Below are 21,173 nucleotides of genomic sequence, written 5' to 3' on the forward strand. Positions count from 1 at the left end.
TTCATTTGTATAATAAAAAGAAAAGTTAATGGCATTCCCATAGACAAATTAGTGTCTTTATACATCATTAGCATACCTCTCAAAATCATATCAATAAAAAATAATCCCTGTATTCCTAAAGTCGTGTACACCAAGATCATGAGAAATTACCGTAAGTGTGGATATCCACATTACTGCTAACCAGATTACAGTATGAAGTTTAGATTATCTGGTTCTAACATCAGGACAACGCTGTATCAAGTTTTGATGGTTTGACTGAGCGATGAAGTAAGGTTGAGGCATCTGTTTCAATGTCTTTCTGAACAACTTACAGTTTATCCACTCTGCATTCCATTTAACATGCAAGTGACCATGACACAAAATTTCACCTATTTCCCATTAAGTAGGTCCTGTGGCTTTAAATACAAATGTGACCAATTTGGGGGTGATCACATGACTTCTTTGGGATACTAAAACAGGATGGGGTCTTAATATTGCCATTAAACAGAAGATATATTAGGTCATTTAAGTACCATACCTTTTTAAAAATTCAGATATTTAATGCTGTTACAGGAATGCTCCCTTTTCAAATTAGTAACATCAGTTGTTCACTCTGAACATTACAGGTAATACTGAAAAGCTAAAGTCTTAACTTTGTGAATGCTAATGATGCACATTTTTATAATGGCAAAGTATTTAATTTGTTGTTTCAATTTAGGAGGCAACTTCAAAATCTCTTCCCGTTTCCAACCATCTACGCAATTAAGGTAATATATTCACCTTGGGTCTCAACAGAATGAGCTTCAGTACATGCAATCATGACAGTGAACAATATTAAAATTAGGTTTGGAAGAATGCTAAAGTGAGGGCAATTTTAATCAAACATCCTACACTCCTTCAATGAAGTACAGGTTCATCTTTAAAAATGAGAAATTTAAATGCGTCTGTCTGGAGTACTTTATAAGATTTTACCTCACCATACTGTACATGTTTATTACCTTACAAGATGAGGTGCAAGCTGTGAATGAATACTTTGACTTCTGCTTGCTTTGGATACCAGCATTAACCAAAGTAAAAACTGAATGTCTGTCAAATATAGATCAGTACTATCCATGGACATTTAAACTTCATGCCAAATGGTTGAATCTAAGAACCTAACTGCATCTTTGAATTAAGGCATGTTTAGGCAAAAGGCCTGAACATTCAGAATAGCCAGCCTATGGGTACCGGACAATCTCTTTAAGAGGTGCTGAATGTAGACAGATCCTCTCAAATGAGATTAGTGAGCTAAAGAAGGAAATAAGTCATTGACCCTCAAGTGGCTCACACATTCTGATGAATGCAAACAATGAGATCCTAGAGCATCTTTGATGGGAAAAAAAAGCACTGGCAACAGGAGCATTTCAAGTAAATGATGCTGTATCAACAGAAAGTGATTTCACTGGGAACACAAAACTAGCAAGGAAGTGAAAGAATGGCACAGAAATATATGAACAGCTTCATGTGGCTAAATTGAGAAGTGTCACCAACATAAGATCCGTTTGAGTTATTTTTCTACAAAATAAACCACCTTAATTAAGCAGATCCAATCCATATTTTTAAACAGCACACTATGTTGTGAAAAGGGGGAAAAAACTTACAGTATACTGTTTAACAGACAATGGATGTAAGAATATTTCTACAAATAGTTCAAGTAGGTAGCTGCATCAGCACGTGTAGGCTGCAAAGGAACAAATAAAAGGTTTATTCCATGCTGAAAAGAAAGAAACGTTCCAGCTGTGGAGCCTTCTTCGGGTGTGACCAGAAGGCTCACACCTGATGAAGACTCCACGGCCGAAACGTTGTTTCTTTTCTCCTCTGTTCAGCATGGAATAAACCTGTACTTTTCCCCATTTCTACAAATGTCATAGGAAAAGAAGAAAAACTCCAAAAACAGCCTTGCAAAAGGAGGACTTTCTCTAGAGGGCTTTTGGTACCAAACCTTCTTACAGATTTCAACAAAGAACACGGCAATAAACCAGATGAATAAGGGGTCATCTGTAAACAGTCCTCGCTCTGCTTCAGAATGGTTATCAAATGCTCACCTTAATGCTCTCTTCTGAAATAGTCTTGGCTTCCCAAGTTTGACTGGAGTCTCACTTCCAAAACCTATAAATAAAAAAAAATTACATAAATTAACGTTCCAGATTAGAGAATTGGTAATGCAGGCCTTTCCACTGTTATTGTAGGCGTTGAGTTGGAGAAGAAAACTATTATCCAGTAATTATCCATTGGGTTATCCTGGGTGGGAAGTAAAATTAAAAATAGTTTTTTTTACAGCTTAGCTGTTATAATAAAAAAAAAACTTAACATGCTAACAGATCTGATTGTTTACTGCTTTACTGTAAGTCAGGCAGGAGAAAATCATACAGCAGTTCAAAGGAAAATAACTTAAGACCAGCAGTGTTGATTTGCCCCTCTAATCAATGGACTTTAGAGGTACTGTGACGATCAGAGAAACCCACCAATTCCATAAATTGCTAAAGATCATTTTTATTCAAACCTAGAAAGGCACATACTTGATAATCAGCTCAACTCAACATTCATATAATTCATTCTGTTAACATCATGGAGCCTCAGCATTGACAACCAGCTTGTGTTTTCACACGTTGCTTCAGCTGTTACCCAAATTTTTACCTTATATACAGATTTGTTGTATGGATCCAATTACTAAAGTTGAGGGGGAGGAAAGACTGCTGCCTGTGAATAACTCTACCGGAAGGAAAATAACCAGCTCAAGTCGGGCTAACTATGGAAGGATTCCATTCGAACACTTTGATTGCTTTGTGCTTTTGCTCGGTCATTCCTCCCCTGCGTCACAATAGTAGTGCAGGCCAAGTGCTGGTGGTGTTAATCGAACTGTCCAACTACAGGCTCTATTAGTGAAAATACACTTATCCAGCTACTGAACCCAAGACAGGTGGAGATCTCTGCTAAAATGACTTCAACCACGTTGGGTACAAATCAAAGGGCATACAGTACGTACTTTAGTTATAAGAGACCGGAAAGCTATTGTATTGTTTTTCACCATTGATTTGTGGCAACCAAATGTTTTTATTGAATTTTCAATTTAATATAAAGCTCATGTAATGCTAATACAGTGTACTCTATATGTAGGTGTATTCACCGATTTCAAGAGGCAGATATTTCTAATAGCTGTAAAAATCCATTCTCAAGACTGCATTGTAGGATTTGTCTTAATTCTAGCCATTGTATATTCAACAGTTTGCAATATACTGAGAAGTGAGTAACCAGTGTTTATCTGAAGGAATGTCTGGGTTTATCCAGAGTTGAAGAATGTTTTTATTTCCACTGCTGTGAAGCCAGCAAAAAACAAGAACTCGCTTAAAGTAAAATTAACCAAACCGTTCAACAAGCAGAGGCAAGGATCTGGTTTGAGAAGTTTGGCAAACTAATACCAGTTGGTTGCCTAACATACTGTAACATTAGCCATTATCAGAGCTCAGTGTGGTTTCTACTGACGTATAAAAGGTAGACTAAAAGTTAGTCATCTGCTTAATTTATTTTCCTTATGAACGGGTGTTTCCACTTCTGAATACACCTCAGTTCACAAGATTACCAATTCATCTTAGGGAACATCAGCAGTCACAAAAACAGAAGACATTCATTTAAAATGTTCAGTATAGATATTAGTGCTGTTCATATCGCGTCTTCACTAAAAGTCAGAAACCTCTTTTATAAAATGCTCATCTGGATATATTTTCATATATAGTGTTATTTCAGCTGCAAGGAATATCCTCCAAAAACATTGCTCATTCGAAAGAAATCCCTCTCAGAATTCAGCTCAACAGCTGATAAAGCAATTCTAATTGACAGACAACTATAAAGAACATTGAGGACATTAAAGTAACTGACATTTTATTTAATACTGTTTTGATGTTATGGTTCATACAGTACCTGACAAATCAGAAAATGTTTTAGAAATGACATTTTCATAATATACTAATATTTCCATTTTCAATATACTATAGAAATTTCCATGTTGTTGCATCTTCAAGCAAAATTATTTTTAGTTCACAACATTAAAATAAACTGCATGTGCATACAAGAATCATGTTCCTCAGGGAATATTTTTTTGGTTATGGGCCTGTGCAACATAAGGGGAATTGAAAGAGGGCCTAATCAGACACAGGCCTCAGTAAAATTTATAGCAGTGCTAAAGGCATGCAAGAAATTTCTAAGACTCGAACAGACTTTTTATATACATTAAACATTCCAACTAGGGAACGTAAAACTACAGTAATAGGTATTCCAATGTGAAAAAACACCATTGGAATCATCCCCATCAGCTGCAGGTTACAAAAAGCATGCTGTCCTTCACGTTTTATGAATTATACTGGGTTTTCTCTTATGTGCCTCATAATTACTTACAGTAGGGTGAAAGATTCCAGTGTTAAGAGGTGCTAATATTTTGTATAGGGTGCCTTAAATTAACTGAAAATGTCATCTCCAAATATCTCACTACATAATCTACAGTGGAAATTATACCTTTACAGTATATGCACACAAATTATGTTTGTGTCTAATTTACTGACGTAGCTGAAACGGAAAAATTGAATTGCGTATATAACGCTTTCTAGGAGCTCTTAGGATATTCTATAAACTCACAAGAGTAACGGAAGTAGGCATAAATCCTATGTTTAATGCCTACACAGTATGTAGTATTTTAAGGTTTAAGAACCGTCAAATTAGAAGGCCGCATAAAATCTAGCTCCTATTATACAATTTAATTGTCCTGTTCTAAAAATGTGATGTAACAGGACACGATGCACATTAAAGAATAGATCATTTCCTTATTCTTTTCAGTAATGTGCTAATTGAGGAAAGTAAACAAATTTTTCAGGTCTGACAAAAACTAAATTGCAAATATTTAGCATAAAATCATGTTCATATGCAATTATCAAAGGCTAAATATTCAATGCAAAACAATTGTTTAAGTAACACTGAAGAAGTCTATAAAACAGTCTAATTGTTGTTTTCAAAGGATAACCAAATACGCATTTTCATTATTTAAAAAAAAAACTCCCTCACCAAATGTACACAGGAACAGATGCCACAACAACCTAGAAGTAAACAATTCAGCTGCAGTAGATTTTAACCAATATAAAGGGAGAGTTACTTGCAGACAGATGCTGAACATGTCTGAATTCTTTATAGTCAATAAGCTAGGTGATAGGAGGATGATTATCCAAATGCCTAGCTCCCAGAAATAGAAAATTCTAAAAATATCCTAAAGAAGGATGTTCTGCAGTTAGAATTTAAACGAATTTACAGTAATTGCTCCAAAGCAAAACGCTGTATTTCTTAGTATTACACATTCAAAACCTATCTTGAGAATAAGGCAAAAATTTCCCATAGAGCTGCCAGGAAAAAAAAAATCCAGTGGCAAATAAAAACATTATAAAGTGATTCATCTCATTTAGGCAAGCCATTACCATATACTGAAATTACATTTTTTGGTGGACTTCCACCGATGAATTAAGCTTGAGAATTACATTGCGGTTGTTTTTATTAAATGTGCATGAAGTATGCTGACACCTGTTGTAAATACCAAGCACGTTGAAACGCTAGTAAAAATAAAAACTCGATGCACATATCAAAGCTGCTATTGTAGACAACATCCTTTTGACTCTTTGAATTAATCATTAATTGTTTTGCATTTTAAACTCACAGATGAAAATCCTTATCCCTCTATTTCATTCATTACCTTTCAACTGCGTCCTCGGAATTTCAGACTACATAATGCAAGGACACTGGAAACACTGCATTTCAGAATAGCATACTATCAGGTCACTTACCTTGTCCACAATACTTCATAGCGCCGACGTAATTAGAGATCCAGGGGTTCCTGAACATTGTTGCAATAAGGGAGAAAATGCCAACAACAGGAAAAGAGGTGGCAGCTATTCCTCAACCAGTGTAGATGCAGCACAAGGCCTGCCTACAAGGCAGTGTGTAGAGATTCCTACTAGCAGTCCTGAACAGACTGAAGCTGTCAAGCTATCGATGGGCTTAGGGAATACAGTGCATGCATCGCAATAGGCTGCATGCTAAAGCAGCTCAGGCTGGTAATCAGATTACAGGCGAAAATTAGGCACAGGAAAATGTTAAAACAGATTTGATGAGGGCGTTCAAGAGCCTGAATCGCCAAAACTGCCGCAAGTCTGTGGCCAAAAAGTCACAACATCTGCTCCCTTGGATGAGGTACAGTACCGCAGCGCAACGGAGGCACAGCTCCTCAAATAAAGAAGAGAAACAATCTCCTCTAATGGACAAGAAATTCCACTCATCTCTAAGTAATCAGAAAGTGCAAGGAGTGCTCAGAGAGAACGCGAAATCAGCTCCCAGGCTGCCAGAGGACTGGGCTCTGACTAATCGTATCATTATGCTAAATACTTTGCCTACCCCAGGAGAAGCCAAAAAAGCACACCGTTAAAAGTCTTGATTTATGGACAACATGTGAGTAAAACTGAAAAGAAAGCAATGGACCCTCTTAATAGTCCGAGATATTCCAATACAAGCCGTGCTCGTTGACCATCTTTCAGATCCCTCAGATTCACAACTGAAGGTAGCTACTGTATTTAATAAATTTACTTGGAATGACTTTGGCTTTTGAAGAGAATGAACAAACAATAAAAGAAACTGGTCTTTCCCTAAAAAGAAAAGCTTTAATGATATACTTTTTACCAGGACCTTTTTTCTTGTATCGTAATAAGTGATTATCTAAACTATGCCCCTAATTTAGTTGGAAACAAGACAATATTCCTAAATTACTCAACCTTTTCATAGGTTGAATGTAAACTACTACTTGGAAAGTTAGTGCTAAGTGGTTCATTTTGAAGCAGGTTTTTCTACGAGCTTTTCCACAGTTTATGGTGCACCTGGATTAGTAAGTTATAAAAATATATACAGTACTTATAAGAACATGCAAGTCCACAATGATAGCTGTGGGTGAGTGCCCAGCTACAGTACGTTCAACTTGCGAGATGCAACTACTGTTAAACTGATCCGAGAATCGAATGTGCAGGCCCTCTCCCAATTAGAGCCCCATGGAGAACAGTTCATGACCCACTTGGTTAGAAATGCTTCCTCACAAGGAAAGTGGGGTATGACAACTACAGTAACTGTGCACAGACAGGGATAAGGTCAGCTTGTCCAAACATGTCGAACTCCATATGATAAAAGCTGAGAGTTACACTTTTCACAATAGAACATGCTCCTACAGATTTACTGCTAGGACAAACAAATCTATTTGAAACGTAACATACATGTATTAGGGTCTAAACTGCAAGTGTATATTGACAAAACAGAAAAGAATGTACAGTATAATTTGCCATCCTCGCTAGAAAAATGGCATAGTGTTTGACTCACCGACGTCAAACAAGGTCAAGTAGACACTGATGGAACTTATTAGAAGTGACAGGCTTAGAAATCACTTCTGCTGTGATCTAATCTAGGCCATGCATCCATAGACACAGATTCGCTGCCAGCTCACATCTGAGGGGGGGATCTACAATTACCTCTATAGGATTTTCCATCTTACCGAGTCATTTGCATTAACTAATAGGTCTAGCAATCTTAAAAGAAGACTTTAAGAAATGGTATCTTCACATACATAAAAAAGCAACATCTGAAATGTCAAAAACAAGTTAAAACATGGGCTAGCAGGCTCTCAACAGAACACTATTTTGGGTAAACCCAGATTAGCGTGAGCTATGACAATTTTCAAGTCTGTTTTAGATACAGTAGAGACCTGCAGTACATCATCTGTCACAAGTGCCTGTTAACCCAATGAAGAACACACAACACCGTCTGGGAACCCAGAATTCCAGACCACTACACTGTTATGCCAATCTCTTAGCACTGTAGCTACAATCAATACTGGTATTCCACGTAGGAATGGCACAGGAGGGAGGTGGGGTCTCGGGAAGAGAATTCCACCTATTGTAAGAATCTCTCCAGAGGAAAATCATACTAATCTTACCACAATATATATAACTCCAATTGCACTGTTGAAAGAGAATAAAGATCTAAAAATCTGTCATTGCACAGCAACTTGGACTCAACTTCTAGAGCAGGGTTGATTAGTCTGAAAACTACCATAAAGCAAAACTGTGGCTCAAACAACATGGGGGGGGGAAAAACAACTACTTGCATAAAGAAAAGTGCCACATCCAGTAACTCGCTATCTAAAATGTAATACAATCAAATGACCATGACCAGCACTTCTAGGAAAGTGCATTCAATACATTCCATTTAAAGCAATTGTTCTGCAGAAAATATTAGAATTATTCCACAAGGTTCAGTGGGGGAAAAATTCTGGCATTTACTTTTTTTAAGCAAAAGGCACTCAAACTTTCAAGAAAGGGGTTGACCAACCAGATTCCTGGCTGTACCATTTACTAATAATAACGTAGAAAAATATTCTGGGAAATATAATTTTCAGTCTGTACATTCTTCATTACACTAGCAAAAATATGAATAGCAAACTTATTAATAAAATACCCAGTATGTCAATATGAGTTAGATCCTCTCTTCAGGACGACAGTAAAAATGCTGAAAATGATAAATTTGCAAATATTACAAGCTTGGCTAATAACAAAGATCACAGGCTTTGTAAAATATACATAGTAGATTGTGACTACATCACAATTGTAAAGGCACCTCAAAACAGAATGAGAAACATTTTGACAATTACATCATGTTGGTATTTAAAAACAACAATTGTTAAAATTAGAAACATACACTCTGAAATTAAATGTCAAACTCCTTTTTAAGGACAACTATTTCACAACAAACTGCCATCGTTTTTTGCAACAAGGAAACAAAATGCACAGCCTGCTGCGAACAATCAGTGTTGGATAGGATGTGTGGAAAATACCTTCAGTCATTTTAGAATGTGTTTCCTGATCAAAGTAGAGAAAAGCACACGGCTTCTTATTTGCACAAGGGTCTGTTCTCTTGCGCACAACTAAATGGTCTCAAGACAAGGCAGGCACTGATAATCAATACTGAGTGCTTTCATCGTGTACCATTTACTAACAGGACAGAACAAAACTGAGGGGATAAGTGGTGATACACTGTTGTGTGGTGGGAATTGTGCACACAAAGCATAAAATCAATAATGTTTTACACAAAACACAGGCTCCTTCAAAGGGCAGGTTTGGAAAGGCAAGGTTGCCACTGTTGAAAACCAAGAACTCCAACCTAACAAAGAAAGCTAAGAATGCTCTTCAACAAAAATGATTTAAAATTTTCAGTGGGGCAATGAACAACTTCAGTTTTGAAGAGTCTTTGCTACTGTAGATCTTGTGGCCATTTCTTGTGGCAATCGTCTTTTAAGTTGGAAATGTACCACATTACACATCCGCCCTGCGATGGACTGAAGCCCTGTCTGGGGTATACCCTGTCCTGTGCCTGTTAATTGCCAGGTAGGCTCTAGCTCTGCCCATGAATTGGAAGTATTTAGAAGATGTGTGTATGTATACAGTGTGTATATATATATACACAGTACAACAATGGCTTAACTCAAGCCCTTTTAAAATAGCCTTACTGTACTTAAACCAATGCATTTTCACTGGTTTAAGAAAATACTAAAATTTGCTTAAGAATTTAAAAAGGTTCTGAAAAATGTACATTTGCATACTAGAAACTGAAATTAAAAAATCGCTGAAACAGACTTGAGAACAGAAGAGAAACCTTCTCAAAACAAAACTGTTTTCTGAACGGAGAAAGCACTTCCCTGCAAAGACCTGCATAGGTCTTGGTCTATGAAGTGATGACAGAATGTCGAATACACGAACCCAGATGAAGCCTGTCCAGCTGTTGATAAAGGAAAGCACAGTGCACCCTACAGTCACAATTAGTTTGCCACTTCTAGTCAGATTAACTTAAAACATAACCAACGCCAAAGAAAAATACAGCACAAAGGGCAGATGGCAATATCTTAGCTGCCATTAGAGAGAAGGCCTTGAGAGTTGCATATTCTGGGACTGCTTTGCAAACAGTGCCAGTAGTGGGATACCTCTCAGGGGTGCAGAACTGTAAGGTTCCAGCTCCATTAGCTGCAAACCGGCAGAGACTGTCCCTAGCCTCCGTTCCCAGCAGCCTACCCTAATAAGGCAACATGCAACTTGACTGGCTGACTGAGAGGTCGTATACTGTTTACCTCTGCAAGCAAACAGCATGCTAGCTCCCTGTGACCCTGTACCTTCTGGCAGACGGCGTGCATGCATAACCCTTGTCAGCAGCTATAAAAGCATCCATGTCCTACTACCTTCATACGAAGGGAAATTTCTGGTTTAAAAACAGACACTCATTAAAGCTTTTTATTGTTGCTACAAATAGGCAAACACCCACCAATCCCAAGCTCAAAATAAACCAGATGAAAGGTCTGCTAAGCAGTACATTAACTGTGGAATGCACTGCAGCACTGTACACCTTATGGGAAACTATGTGCGTTATCAGCCGTCGCCAGTTAACTGTAGCAGCTGCGTTACAGTGGTGGATGAAGAGAGTCCCTCCTCACCTTTCAAGTGTTTTGGGATTCTTTCGATATGAAAGATGTTATTAAAAACAACCTATTAACACTATAAATGTTAAACATTCACGATCCCGGTAAAAAAAAAAAAAGATACATTTAATCTCTTATCTGTCTCTGTTTGTAAAAGTCTTTTCTAATCTTTTTTTTTCCCCCCTAGTGTAAGGCTTAAAAGAAAAGAAGGCGAGGGCTACTCTGACATTGAGATGACCCTGAATCAGACAAGACTAATTACTTGTCGAGTCAACAGAAGGGCCTGGACTAATAGCTAATGCCTTACAACCATTAAAGACTTTGTTCATGAAATGGTGTACACCGATTTGATATTACTACATAACACAGAATTAATGCAATAGGTTTACAGATACAGTAAGAGCTAGACTTAGTCATTGCTGTGCTAACAGTTGTTTGCATAAAGTGGATAAAATGAAAAACACAGCCCTTGTGGAAAATCACCCTGCTGTAAAATGCTTTTTCCCCTAAAATGGTCATAAGACATATCCAATATAATCTATCCACCCTACAAAAGGAATAATAATAAATCTTAACTGTCTGAAAGGCAAATAACTGCAGAGGTAAGACTTCCAAATCCATCTCTCATCTTTATCACTCATGTATCCAGTGGTGTGGTGAAACAATTAGCTTACATTAAGTTCACCTCAATTCATGAGTATTAATAGATGTCATAGTGTTTTGAACAAAAAATGAACTCTGATAAGACTAAACGATAGATATCCTGACTCTTGGTGCTTTAAAGTTCATTTTAAGACCATAATCCCTGAAATAATGGCCGCAGGAAGTGTCCATTTACATTACATTTTAAGACAACAGTTTTCAGTGTTCTGCCACTTTTGCCATCTTAGGGAGGAAAAAAAGATACCACACAACCTCACTGCAATCCTAAATCTGAACAGGCTATAGAGGCTCAGAGAACTGGGTCGAGTCTGTCATTCCACACAGCTCTAGAGCAGTGAGCTGCTGTCATCAATGCCAGGAGATGTCATGCCTACATTCAGCAGGTCTGCTGGCAGGACACAACACTGCGATTAGCAATGTGAGTGAGAAAGCGAGACAGTATCAGCATGGAGGCAGTCAGTACAGCTGGAGGCTTTAAGGCTTCACAGTGCTTGAGGTCCTCAAAGAAAACATCCACTGGAGGACTGTCTACCCTGATCAGAGAGCAGCTCCCCCTCTGAACTGAAGAAGGAAGTCAAGGGCTTCTGAGTCTACAACTGTATACCAAGATGTACTGTAGAAACAATGGCCATTATTTTCTTTCAAAAAGGAATACAAGTACCATGCAGCTGGGAGATAAGATGGGGAAACTGGACCATCATTACAAGAGAAAAGACATGGAATAAAACAAAATCTCAACATCCTTTCCCCCCCACCAGATGGATAACAGAAGTTTCCTAAGCTGCGAAAACACAAATACATTTTTAAGTAAAGACGTTTGAGCACTTCTTAAATTGCTTGAAACAATTTATAACATAATAAATTGCTGGCCAGCAAGCATTTCCCTTCCCTGTCTATGACACCTTGGACAATTACTTGCTTAGTAATGTTGAAACAGAGTGCTGAATAGTAAAACTACAAACAAGTAGACAAAACAAATTAGAAACACCACTTGCAGTTTGTAGTTGAATGCTTTTCTGTTGTATATTGGGGTACAAGGTTTTACTGGAAAACTGGCAAGTAACATTGTTAATCCATATCATTCTCACTTCAAAAAAGCTCTCAGAAGGTATGTTGAGCCAGACACGAAAATCTGTTCCCTTGGCAAAGCACATACTGTAAGGAAACAAATCCCGTTGGCCAAAACTATGCATTTCTCATCATTGAAACCCACTGCAAAAGTAATTAGCCTGCCAGTAATATATTCCTCTTAAGCCAATGTGTGTCAACTTGGTCTTAAACCCATGATATTTCTAGGTTTGGATACAGAATATATAAAAGTGCAACATCTAAAAGAGCAAGAATTCTGACAGACTGTTTAGCTGGCAAACAGTACTTTAAGACATGTAAACTCAGAATGAAATCTCACCTCACACAAGCAAAGGGAAATTTTGGCAGCAAACCTTCACAGTTGTGCTTTAAGAAAAGACTAATTTTCACAAAGTGATAAAAAGTATTTTGATGCAAGAGGAGAAAAAGTTGCACAAAATAATCAGTGTCATTCAGCAAACAGAAGCCAGACAAAAAAAAAAGTTTTTGCTATGCAGAGATAAAATAAAACACCTGAACTTTACCTGTGAGTATGCACTATACAACATTCACTCATGCCAGACTCAGCACACGATACACAAAATGTTCCTGTTGCGCAGAGACTATACAAACAAAATCGACAAGCCTTTTTTGTCACATTTTCATCCTCAAATTCGTTTTAGCAAATGAAAAACTGGTACAGGTAAACAAACCCATTCGGTAGATGTACTGATTACCTGGGTTCCTCTGTGAAAGTGGTCATATAAAAACATTTTTGAAGTGTCAAAAAAGCACTTGAACAAGTTTTTTCCCCACACAAAGATGGTCTTCATTTCAACTAGTGTTTTGGTTTACATAAAGAGATGTCCTGAGACTTAGACAAAAATGTATTCTTCAGTTTCTGAAATACTGTACAGGCATTTAAAGGTAAAAATTTGAAATGGCTTGAAAGTAGGTCAATACCCTAAGTATACTGCCTTCAAAGCAGAATCTTAGTGATGCAAGAATCTTAGTAAGGGCCAGCTGGAGTATCCCCACTTAAAACCTCTTTCAGTAACTGGATTTAGATGGCACTAATTCAGATGGCTCCCGACAAAACTTTCATTTCATTCTAGAGCAAACACCTGAATAAATTCAGTCTACACTGGATTACAACTGTTTCCTCTTTATAATTTAGGGAAAAGAGTACAGAACAATTGTTTAAAATTAAGTCACAAACATAAAACCACAAATGCGCTACAGAGCAAGGCAGGTTTCATTCAGTCTGTGCCCATCCAGCAGAGCACAATTCCAATATCAGCTCAAAGAAATAGACAAACAATTACATAAACTGTGACCATTGCAGAGATCGACAACAGGTGTGATCAATAATTTCCAATAAGATTTCTACATCTTCTACAATATGAACTCATTAAAGGGTTCAAAGTTCAGCACAACTTTGTGATATACACTGTCGCAAATTCAATTCTATGAAGAAACCACATCTTGTTACTTTAAGAATGGCTTGTTAGTCTGCTCAATATTTTGCATACATACATATACAGTATAAAGATTACCTCAGAGGAAAGCACTTCACTATGGATTACTTTCCATGCTGAAATAAATGGACCCATGTTCTTTCTTGTGGACTAAACAGCCCCGATGTCCAAAAGAATAGCAAAATACTAAACCTCCAGATGACTTTACAACAGGCTTCTGCTTCATAAACAGCACCACCAGGGGCCCTACAATATGTCTGCAGTTTCTCAAAACAGTTGAAGCCCAAGACAGCAGGTAACTAGAATCAAAATAAACCAGTAAATATATAACCCACTTAAAAAGCCAACGACAGAATAGAACTATCAAGTTCTCTCTATTACTGCCACTTTCAGGGATAATTTAAGACATGCAGGGAGTCATCAGTATATTCATAGGTTTTCTGCCGTAATGTATTACAGTGTGCTTTCAAGGTTAGACTAATCCACCACAAGGAAGGAGTTACAAAACCGCTACAGAAATAAAGCACATAAAAAGGGAGAAAGGCATATGACGCAATCTATATCTAAGAATAACCTGAACTCTATGTACTGTATCCATATTTATATTGCATAACCATAAATTCAGGTATTATACAGTACTTAGCCTACTCTTTATGTTTTAGTTCTTGCAGATTCCCCGCGATGCAGAAGAGCAGTTGCCCTACATGCCGGAATTTCAGGACTCCACAAGTGTTATATAGAAGGAACAATGTTGTCTGCATAGCAACCATTGCCAAGGTGTGTATATATCTCATGCGATTCAACTATGCCATCAACAAGTTTTCAGGAAACAGCTGGCTGTAGCCAACTCACCTCAAATCCAGCTCCCACCACACAGACCTCTGCCTCTAGGTCTGACAGCTGGAAGCTTAACACGTCGGTCTCGCCACTGTTTTTCCCCCAGACGTGCCTTTATTAGGAGAAGCAGCAAGAGCAGGCTGAGGCAGGGCAGCCTTTGCAAGTGTTGTGTGCCGGGCAGAAGGAACACATTACAGCAGAGCTCTATCACCAAGACCATATTGTGTTTGGTCGAAATGCAGGCTAGTATTACTCTTGTATTACAACAGCCTTTGACCTCATTGCTCAACTGCTGGCAGCTCTTCCAACTGGGGCTCTTAAGAAAGTTTTATCAGCCCCGCCTTTTCGATAGACGGTACCGATACTGCGTTACTAAAAAGCAGTGAGTTGAAGTAGGAAATGCTTGTCTTTTTATTGAGTTTATTAATCTTCCAGTAATGGGTATGGATTTCAATTTCAAATGTGAAAAACTCAGTAACAAATACCTGTACCTTTTAACTATACTAAAGAAAATGTAGGTTTCAGATCATTTCTTTTTAAAACCTTGTGCCGGTACATCAAAAATAGACCTTGGATCACGTTTGCACAACTTACAATTCATTTTGTAGTGAAGCTGCCATGTACATTAAAGGAAGAAAAAAGGTTGCCAACGACAATACTTTGGTTCTGAAATCCTGAAATGTCCTGGGTCTCCAATTTCTCCCCCGCTTAAGGCTGTGGAGAACGGATAAAAATCAGTCTAGATAACCCTTAATTAGCTCTATTTAGAGCTCTCAGGTCCAGAACTTAAGAAGACACAGAAAATGGGCTGCATTCCTAACACCCATGGACCTGAGAAACCCTGAACTACAGTTCCATTACTGTATGTATATAGAACCATGAGATCTTCAAAATCATGACCAATAGATTATAAATTTAAAATCTGACATAAGATTAGATTGCCTAAATATCCATTGTTTAAGAATTATTAACCCTATTCCAAAAGACATCATATGCCTCTCTCATTTTTGAAGCATATAGTCAAGTGTAATGCAACCTGAATCATGTCAGGTGCTTGACCCCAGATCAAGCTGTATCCAATCTACAAATGGGCACCAAAAACATATAAAGAAAAAATACTAGGGGTAAGTAACCTCTGCAAGTCACTTTGGTTAAAATCAGTAAAATGAATGCTGTGTTACACATTCATGATCCCTAATTTGCATGCACTACTGTACATCAAGGATCTTCAACTAAGCTCTTTCATTAATGTACGCTATTCCGACTTCAACTGGACTTGCCAGATTGCAATTAGCTTTTGCAGATTTTCATGGTTTTATTTCTTATAACAGTCACTAACTCCTGCTATATTTAATATTTACAGCATCCAGAGTCTTAGCTGGGCTATACGTTATTGAACCAATGTGTTGAAATGTGAGAGGTTGAGATTTTCTGAAGCACTAATTTGAGAACAAACACTGTTGATGTTTTTGAACACCCTTTAATACTAATCTACCTACTAATCACAGGACGTACTTTTCTCCAACATGAGATATTTTTTAAGATTCTATGTTTAGTGCAGGTCCCCTAGACTATGAGCTATAAACATTATCTTCAAATGTACCAAACTATTTACATCAAAACAAAGAAATTTTCCCAGTACAAATATCAACTTGCCATAAATGAAGTTACTGATTTGTTTTAAAAAGATTTGTCTCTTTGGCAATAAATAAGAGGTACCAAAATAAACCACTAATAGCTGCAATTCAAAACATTATCTGGAAAATTATGTCATTTAACAGTTGGTCTACTGATATTTTATTGAAGAGACATGACAAGCAGTTATGCCGATTAACATTTGTCATCAACATGGTTGACCAATAGGGGGTCTATTGGAAAAGTCACAACAGCAGCTTATGGCAACTATTAGAAATAATACAAGCTGTCCATCTGCTTTGCACCAGGTTGCAGATGCTATCTTGGGGGATTCTGTATGTTCCATCTCAGAAAACGGACAAGCTTCTGCCTGTTCACTGGCCTATGTGCCCTCGATACCACACATCATCCCATTACCCCAACAACACAACCTCCTCTAAAAGTTCAACAGGGTTTAAGTATGGTGGGCAGGGCATTCGTAGCATAGCTGTCACATTCTCATCTCTCAAGGAAGCAGTTGTTTCACAAGCAGCACAAGGACGTGTGTTGTCCTGCTCAGATGTTGTCACGTCTGGCTGATCCTGTAGGAAATGCAGTCTTGAGCAATGGGGCACTGTGCAGTCAGAGTATCATGAATCAGTACAAGTGGAGTTCTGTAGCAACTCAGCCCTCCTGGCTAGAGCATCGCACAAGGACCTCCTCATTGCCTGGTCTAGTGTACAAAACATTGAGCAGATCGTTCTGTTGCCATCACAATTGTGGACGTCCATTAGGGCTGTCTATAGAAGATCTGGCTCCATACAAATGGTACAAAACCTGATAAAGTGGATGGGTAATATATTATTTCTGTATTCATCTTTCTCGATTTTCAGCAAAAGGTTAAATCACCATTACCTACATGTATGTCCAATCAACTTCTTTACTAAAGGGACTTGGAATGATCTAGTATTTCTGCATCAATCCGTGATGAACAAAATGTCATGAGAAACGAAAAGTTGAAAAAAACGTAGGCTGTGTGGTAGGGCTGGACAATATGGCCAAAAACATTATCACGATGAACATTTTCATACCAGTCAATATCGATAATTATCACGATAAACGTCAAATCATTATTTCTTTCAAGTTTAAAGGCAGATTTTTTCTCCTGAGTGAAAGTTGAAGAAACCAGACAGTTAATTGGTAAATTAGACAACTCTTTATTTTAAGAACACAACAAACACTTGCCAAACAGCAGAAACATTAAACAAATCTGAGGTAGAGATTATTCAAGTCTTTTTTACGTCAAAATATGCATGAGTAAAATTTACAAAATAAATATCTTAATAGAAAAATTAAATACTGCAGTGTGATAAAACACACATAGAAGATGGCTCAGACAGACTGCAAAGTTTAAAGTGCTCTGTTTTATGTCTGATCGTAAAAAGCCAAAATATCCCCAAATTACCGAAGTTGAATGACCTTTTGTGTCGACGATGTCATCGTCCTTCGAGCTGGTCGTTGGCAGCACTACATTTGCTTCAGTGTCGCTCGTTTCTCCACTCTAACTACAATCCTGTCAGCCACCACCGTGTGGGTAAACAACAGCACGTTAGCTGCCCAGTCTGCAACACACACGCGCACTCGCGCAGTATTTTGTTCGCATGCGCAAAGCATAAACATATCTATCGAACATTTATCGAACTTTTGTTAAAATTATATCGCGATAATTATCGTTATCGATTTAGCCCAGCAATACTGTGTGGTCTATCAAGCTCATTCAATTCCTTCTAGCCAGCAGATCTGAAGATTTCATCCAACTATTTCTTGAAAGACAAGGGTATCAGTTTTAACATCAACATAAATAAGCTGTCCTACAAACCCCGGTGTAATTAATCCTCTTTTCAGTTTTAAATTTACATCCCTTAAGATTCATATTTCACTGTTGATTCTGAAGAAGTCCATCAGGTTGACCATGTCAATACCTTTGAGAACATTTAATATGATTTCCTTCATAGCCTTCACAAGACTAGACAAGTTCAATTTTTATTTAGTGCAAGACATTTCTTTAAGCCTAGGACTGCACTGGGCCTCTTATCTGGACTGATTCCGGAGGAGCAATATTAACAATCTTGCAATATGGTGACCAAAACTGTACATGTTCTAAATGAGGTATTACTAGTTTAAAGTATAGTTTTAATAACATCCATCAATTCTAAGACTAACTTTTTTTTTGCTTTCCAAAATTGTCTAGAAGAGTGCTACCGACTATATATGCAATACTCCCTCTATATTAATCTGCTAGATTTGTGCAATTGTTGAATACCTACCACTTTGAACTTCCTTGGTAGCGTCTTCAGCATTTGCTACTCTTCATATTTTGACATCTGCCAACTTTAAAAGTGTAACTATAACAGAATCATGACCATTGACAAGAATCAGGAAGAGCTTTGGTCTGAATACAAGTCCCATTGATGCTCCACATTAGTACAGTTTCCTGCCCATTTACAATTTACCCCAAACACACCGTGAATGCCTTCAATTTGAAAACTCCTTAAATACCACCTGTAATTTGAGAACTTTATGAAACAAGTTTCCAAAATTCTTAGAATACCATTTTGCACTTTGTTGTTAGTCCAGTACTATCCTTGCTTGAACAAATTAGTTAAGCACAACTGACCTTTTCTGAATCCATGCTGCTTGCTATCCCTTAGCATTTGTCCCCCCATATAGATGGTCCTCTATCTTGGTTCTAATTGTTTTGATTATCTGATGCATAATAAAAAGTCAAACTATTGGTCTATTACTTGGTTCAGTTTTGTCACTTTTACAGACGGGCATGTGGATTGAGCATTCCAGTCACTGGGTATTACCCCTGTCAGTGAATGTTTGATGACTTGTTTTCTAATTGGTTTTAGGAATAAGATCTTTTCCTTAACTAGGATTAGCATAATACAATTGCCCTGAATAAGTTTCTTCAAGACCACCTTCACCTCTTTAATGACACTACTATTTAATAGCCAAAGCTTGTCCGTTCAATTTCTTCTTTGGTAAGAACCCGAGAACTCCTTTAATAAATCAACAATTTCCCTTTCCTCTTCTACAAGCTTCCTCTTACCCTAGATCCATTTTTACTTCATCCTTACTTGTTCCCCCCCCAATATTAAAACATCTTTCTTCCCCTTTGGGCTTCTTAATACCTTTATCAGTTGCTTGTAAATCTCCAGTATATCACAAACTCGATCCCATTTGCTTCTTTTTCTTGAGATAGTAAACCACTTGTTTTTGTTTACTTTGGGTACAACCCAATATATTCAACCATTTGTATTCATTCTCTACAGAATTCCATATACAGCCTGTCCCATTCTATATGTCTTACATTGTTTCCTTCATACTGTAGTCTCCTTTCCTGAAATCAGTCAACTATATTCTGGCTAGAATGTTTCAAAATTACAGTAGTAAATATATAGTGATCACAGTTCCTTAATAGTCCTCTCACTTGCAAACATTCCCTCTTATAGATGTTCTAACCTGGAGTAAGAAAACATTAGCCATGTCCAGCATGCTGACATTCCTACTGGTTGTTCCATGTCTATGCAAGGAAACAAATTCCCAAGAGAAGCACTTTCTTTATACATTCTAATCCAACATGATGATGCAATTTACGAGATTCTGAGTTGTGTAGCACAGCACCTGCCTAGTGTCCAAACTATATTTGTTTTCTAAAAATATGTAAGCAATTAATCTTTATGTGTGGCATATTAATAAAGATTCCCCAATATGCTCAGACACAGCAATTTCATTATTTTGAGTACATTTTCCATGCTCCTCTGAGGACACCTCTGGCTACGTCTAAGGACTCCAGTTAGTGACCAGACAATACTCGCACTTTACTGCTATAGGACCATTCGGAAATGACAGTTATTTTTTGGAAGCAAAAGTCAGTGTGAAAAAAAGAGCAAGTTCTTTAAAAGGTGGCAATATATATATCTATTGGCTCAACACTGTGGCTTCCATCTCAATGCTATGAATTGAGAAGTATGTTAGAAATTGCATATGGACACTTCCTGTCCTATAGCTTTAGTAGAGTTTAAATCATGATCAACCAGACCATTCACAAGTAGCACTTTACAAAATGTGTCATATTGTAAATAAGTAAGATTTTTTAAATCTATGAATACTACAAATACAATAAGAAAGCAAGTTGTAACAGTGAATAGGAGGAAATACAGAATAACCAGAGGCAAGAATAATTAAAAACCATTTAGAGGTTTTGCATTTACAAAGCAATAAAAAACACTAACACTTCTTTGCAGTTTGCTTATTGAATCATTCAAAATTCAGTTAAAGTCACTAAGTTTGATTAACTTTGAAAAATGTGCTACATTATTCAAAGAAAACACACACACGATGGGCTTAACATACACATCCTTCACTCTTGCATTTTCTGAACCTAATACAGGGGGAAACCACTGCAGAAAAAAATCATTTGCAGTAGTCCTTGTAAAATGGTTCACTACATCAGACCCAGCAAAAACAACTTGGCTGCACTTGTTAGGAGATAGCCTAGAAACCACTAATTCCTACTGACCCACACCACAAACACATGGAGCAGCAAAATAAACTGAAATCCTCAAACATGTCTGCCACCCACTGAGGAAAAGCCCCAGACTTCCAGTGGCCAGCAGCGGTCATGGATTTTCCCAGCTCAGTCCTGTTAAACCCTTCAGAAACACACGTCACTTGTAATTATTCAACGCAACAATTCACTTGGGGCTCAAGCCAGGAGAGTCATGTCAAGCTGAGGCATCAGATGGCCTACCCCTTCCTTTTGAGCTGGTTGGTCACCGTATTCTGATCCGCCTGGCAGGAAACTACATAAATTCATAAGGAGACTGAAATAGCAAGTACCTTCAGACTGCAGGCTTTACAGACAAAACTGTGAAGGAAACATAGGTATTAAC

General features: G+C 37.6%; 1 protein-coding gene across 11 annotated transcripts in view; it reads right to left on the reverse strand.

Moving 5' to 3' along the window:
- The window catches only part of svila (supervillin a), a 69,972-nt gene extending 63,945 nt beyond the window's left edge, over positions 1–6,027 (reverse strand). For 6 of the 11 annotated variants that reach the window (XM_069191249.1, XM_069191252.1, XM_069191251.1 and 3 more), the window contains exons 1-2: positions 5,838–6,026; positions 2,064–2,127 (exon numbers count right to left, since the gene is read on the reverse strand). In XM_069191249.1, coding sequence (XP_069047350.1) covers positions 2,064–2,127; positions 5,838–5,895 — 122 coding nt within the window. In that variant the 5' untranslated portion in view covers positions 5,896–6,026. Of the gene's footprint in view, positions 1–2,063; positions 2,128–5,837 lie in introns of all 11 variants that reach the window. The other 5 variants (XM_069191245.1, XM_069191250.1, XM_069191242.1 and 2 more) reach the window with 2 other exon arrangements.
- Positions 6,028–21,173: the final 15,146 nt, after the last annotated feature.

The sequence above is a fragment of the Lepisosteus oculatus genome, chromosome 6 (genome assembly GCF_040954835.1).
Source record: "Lepisosteus oculatus isolate fLepOcu1 chromosome 6, fLepOcu1.hap2, whole genome shotgun sequence".
Classification (NCBI taxonomy): domain Eukaryota; kingdom Metazoa; phylum Chordata; class Actinopteri; order Semionotiformes; family Lepisosteidae; genus Lepisosteus; species Lepisosteus oculatus.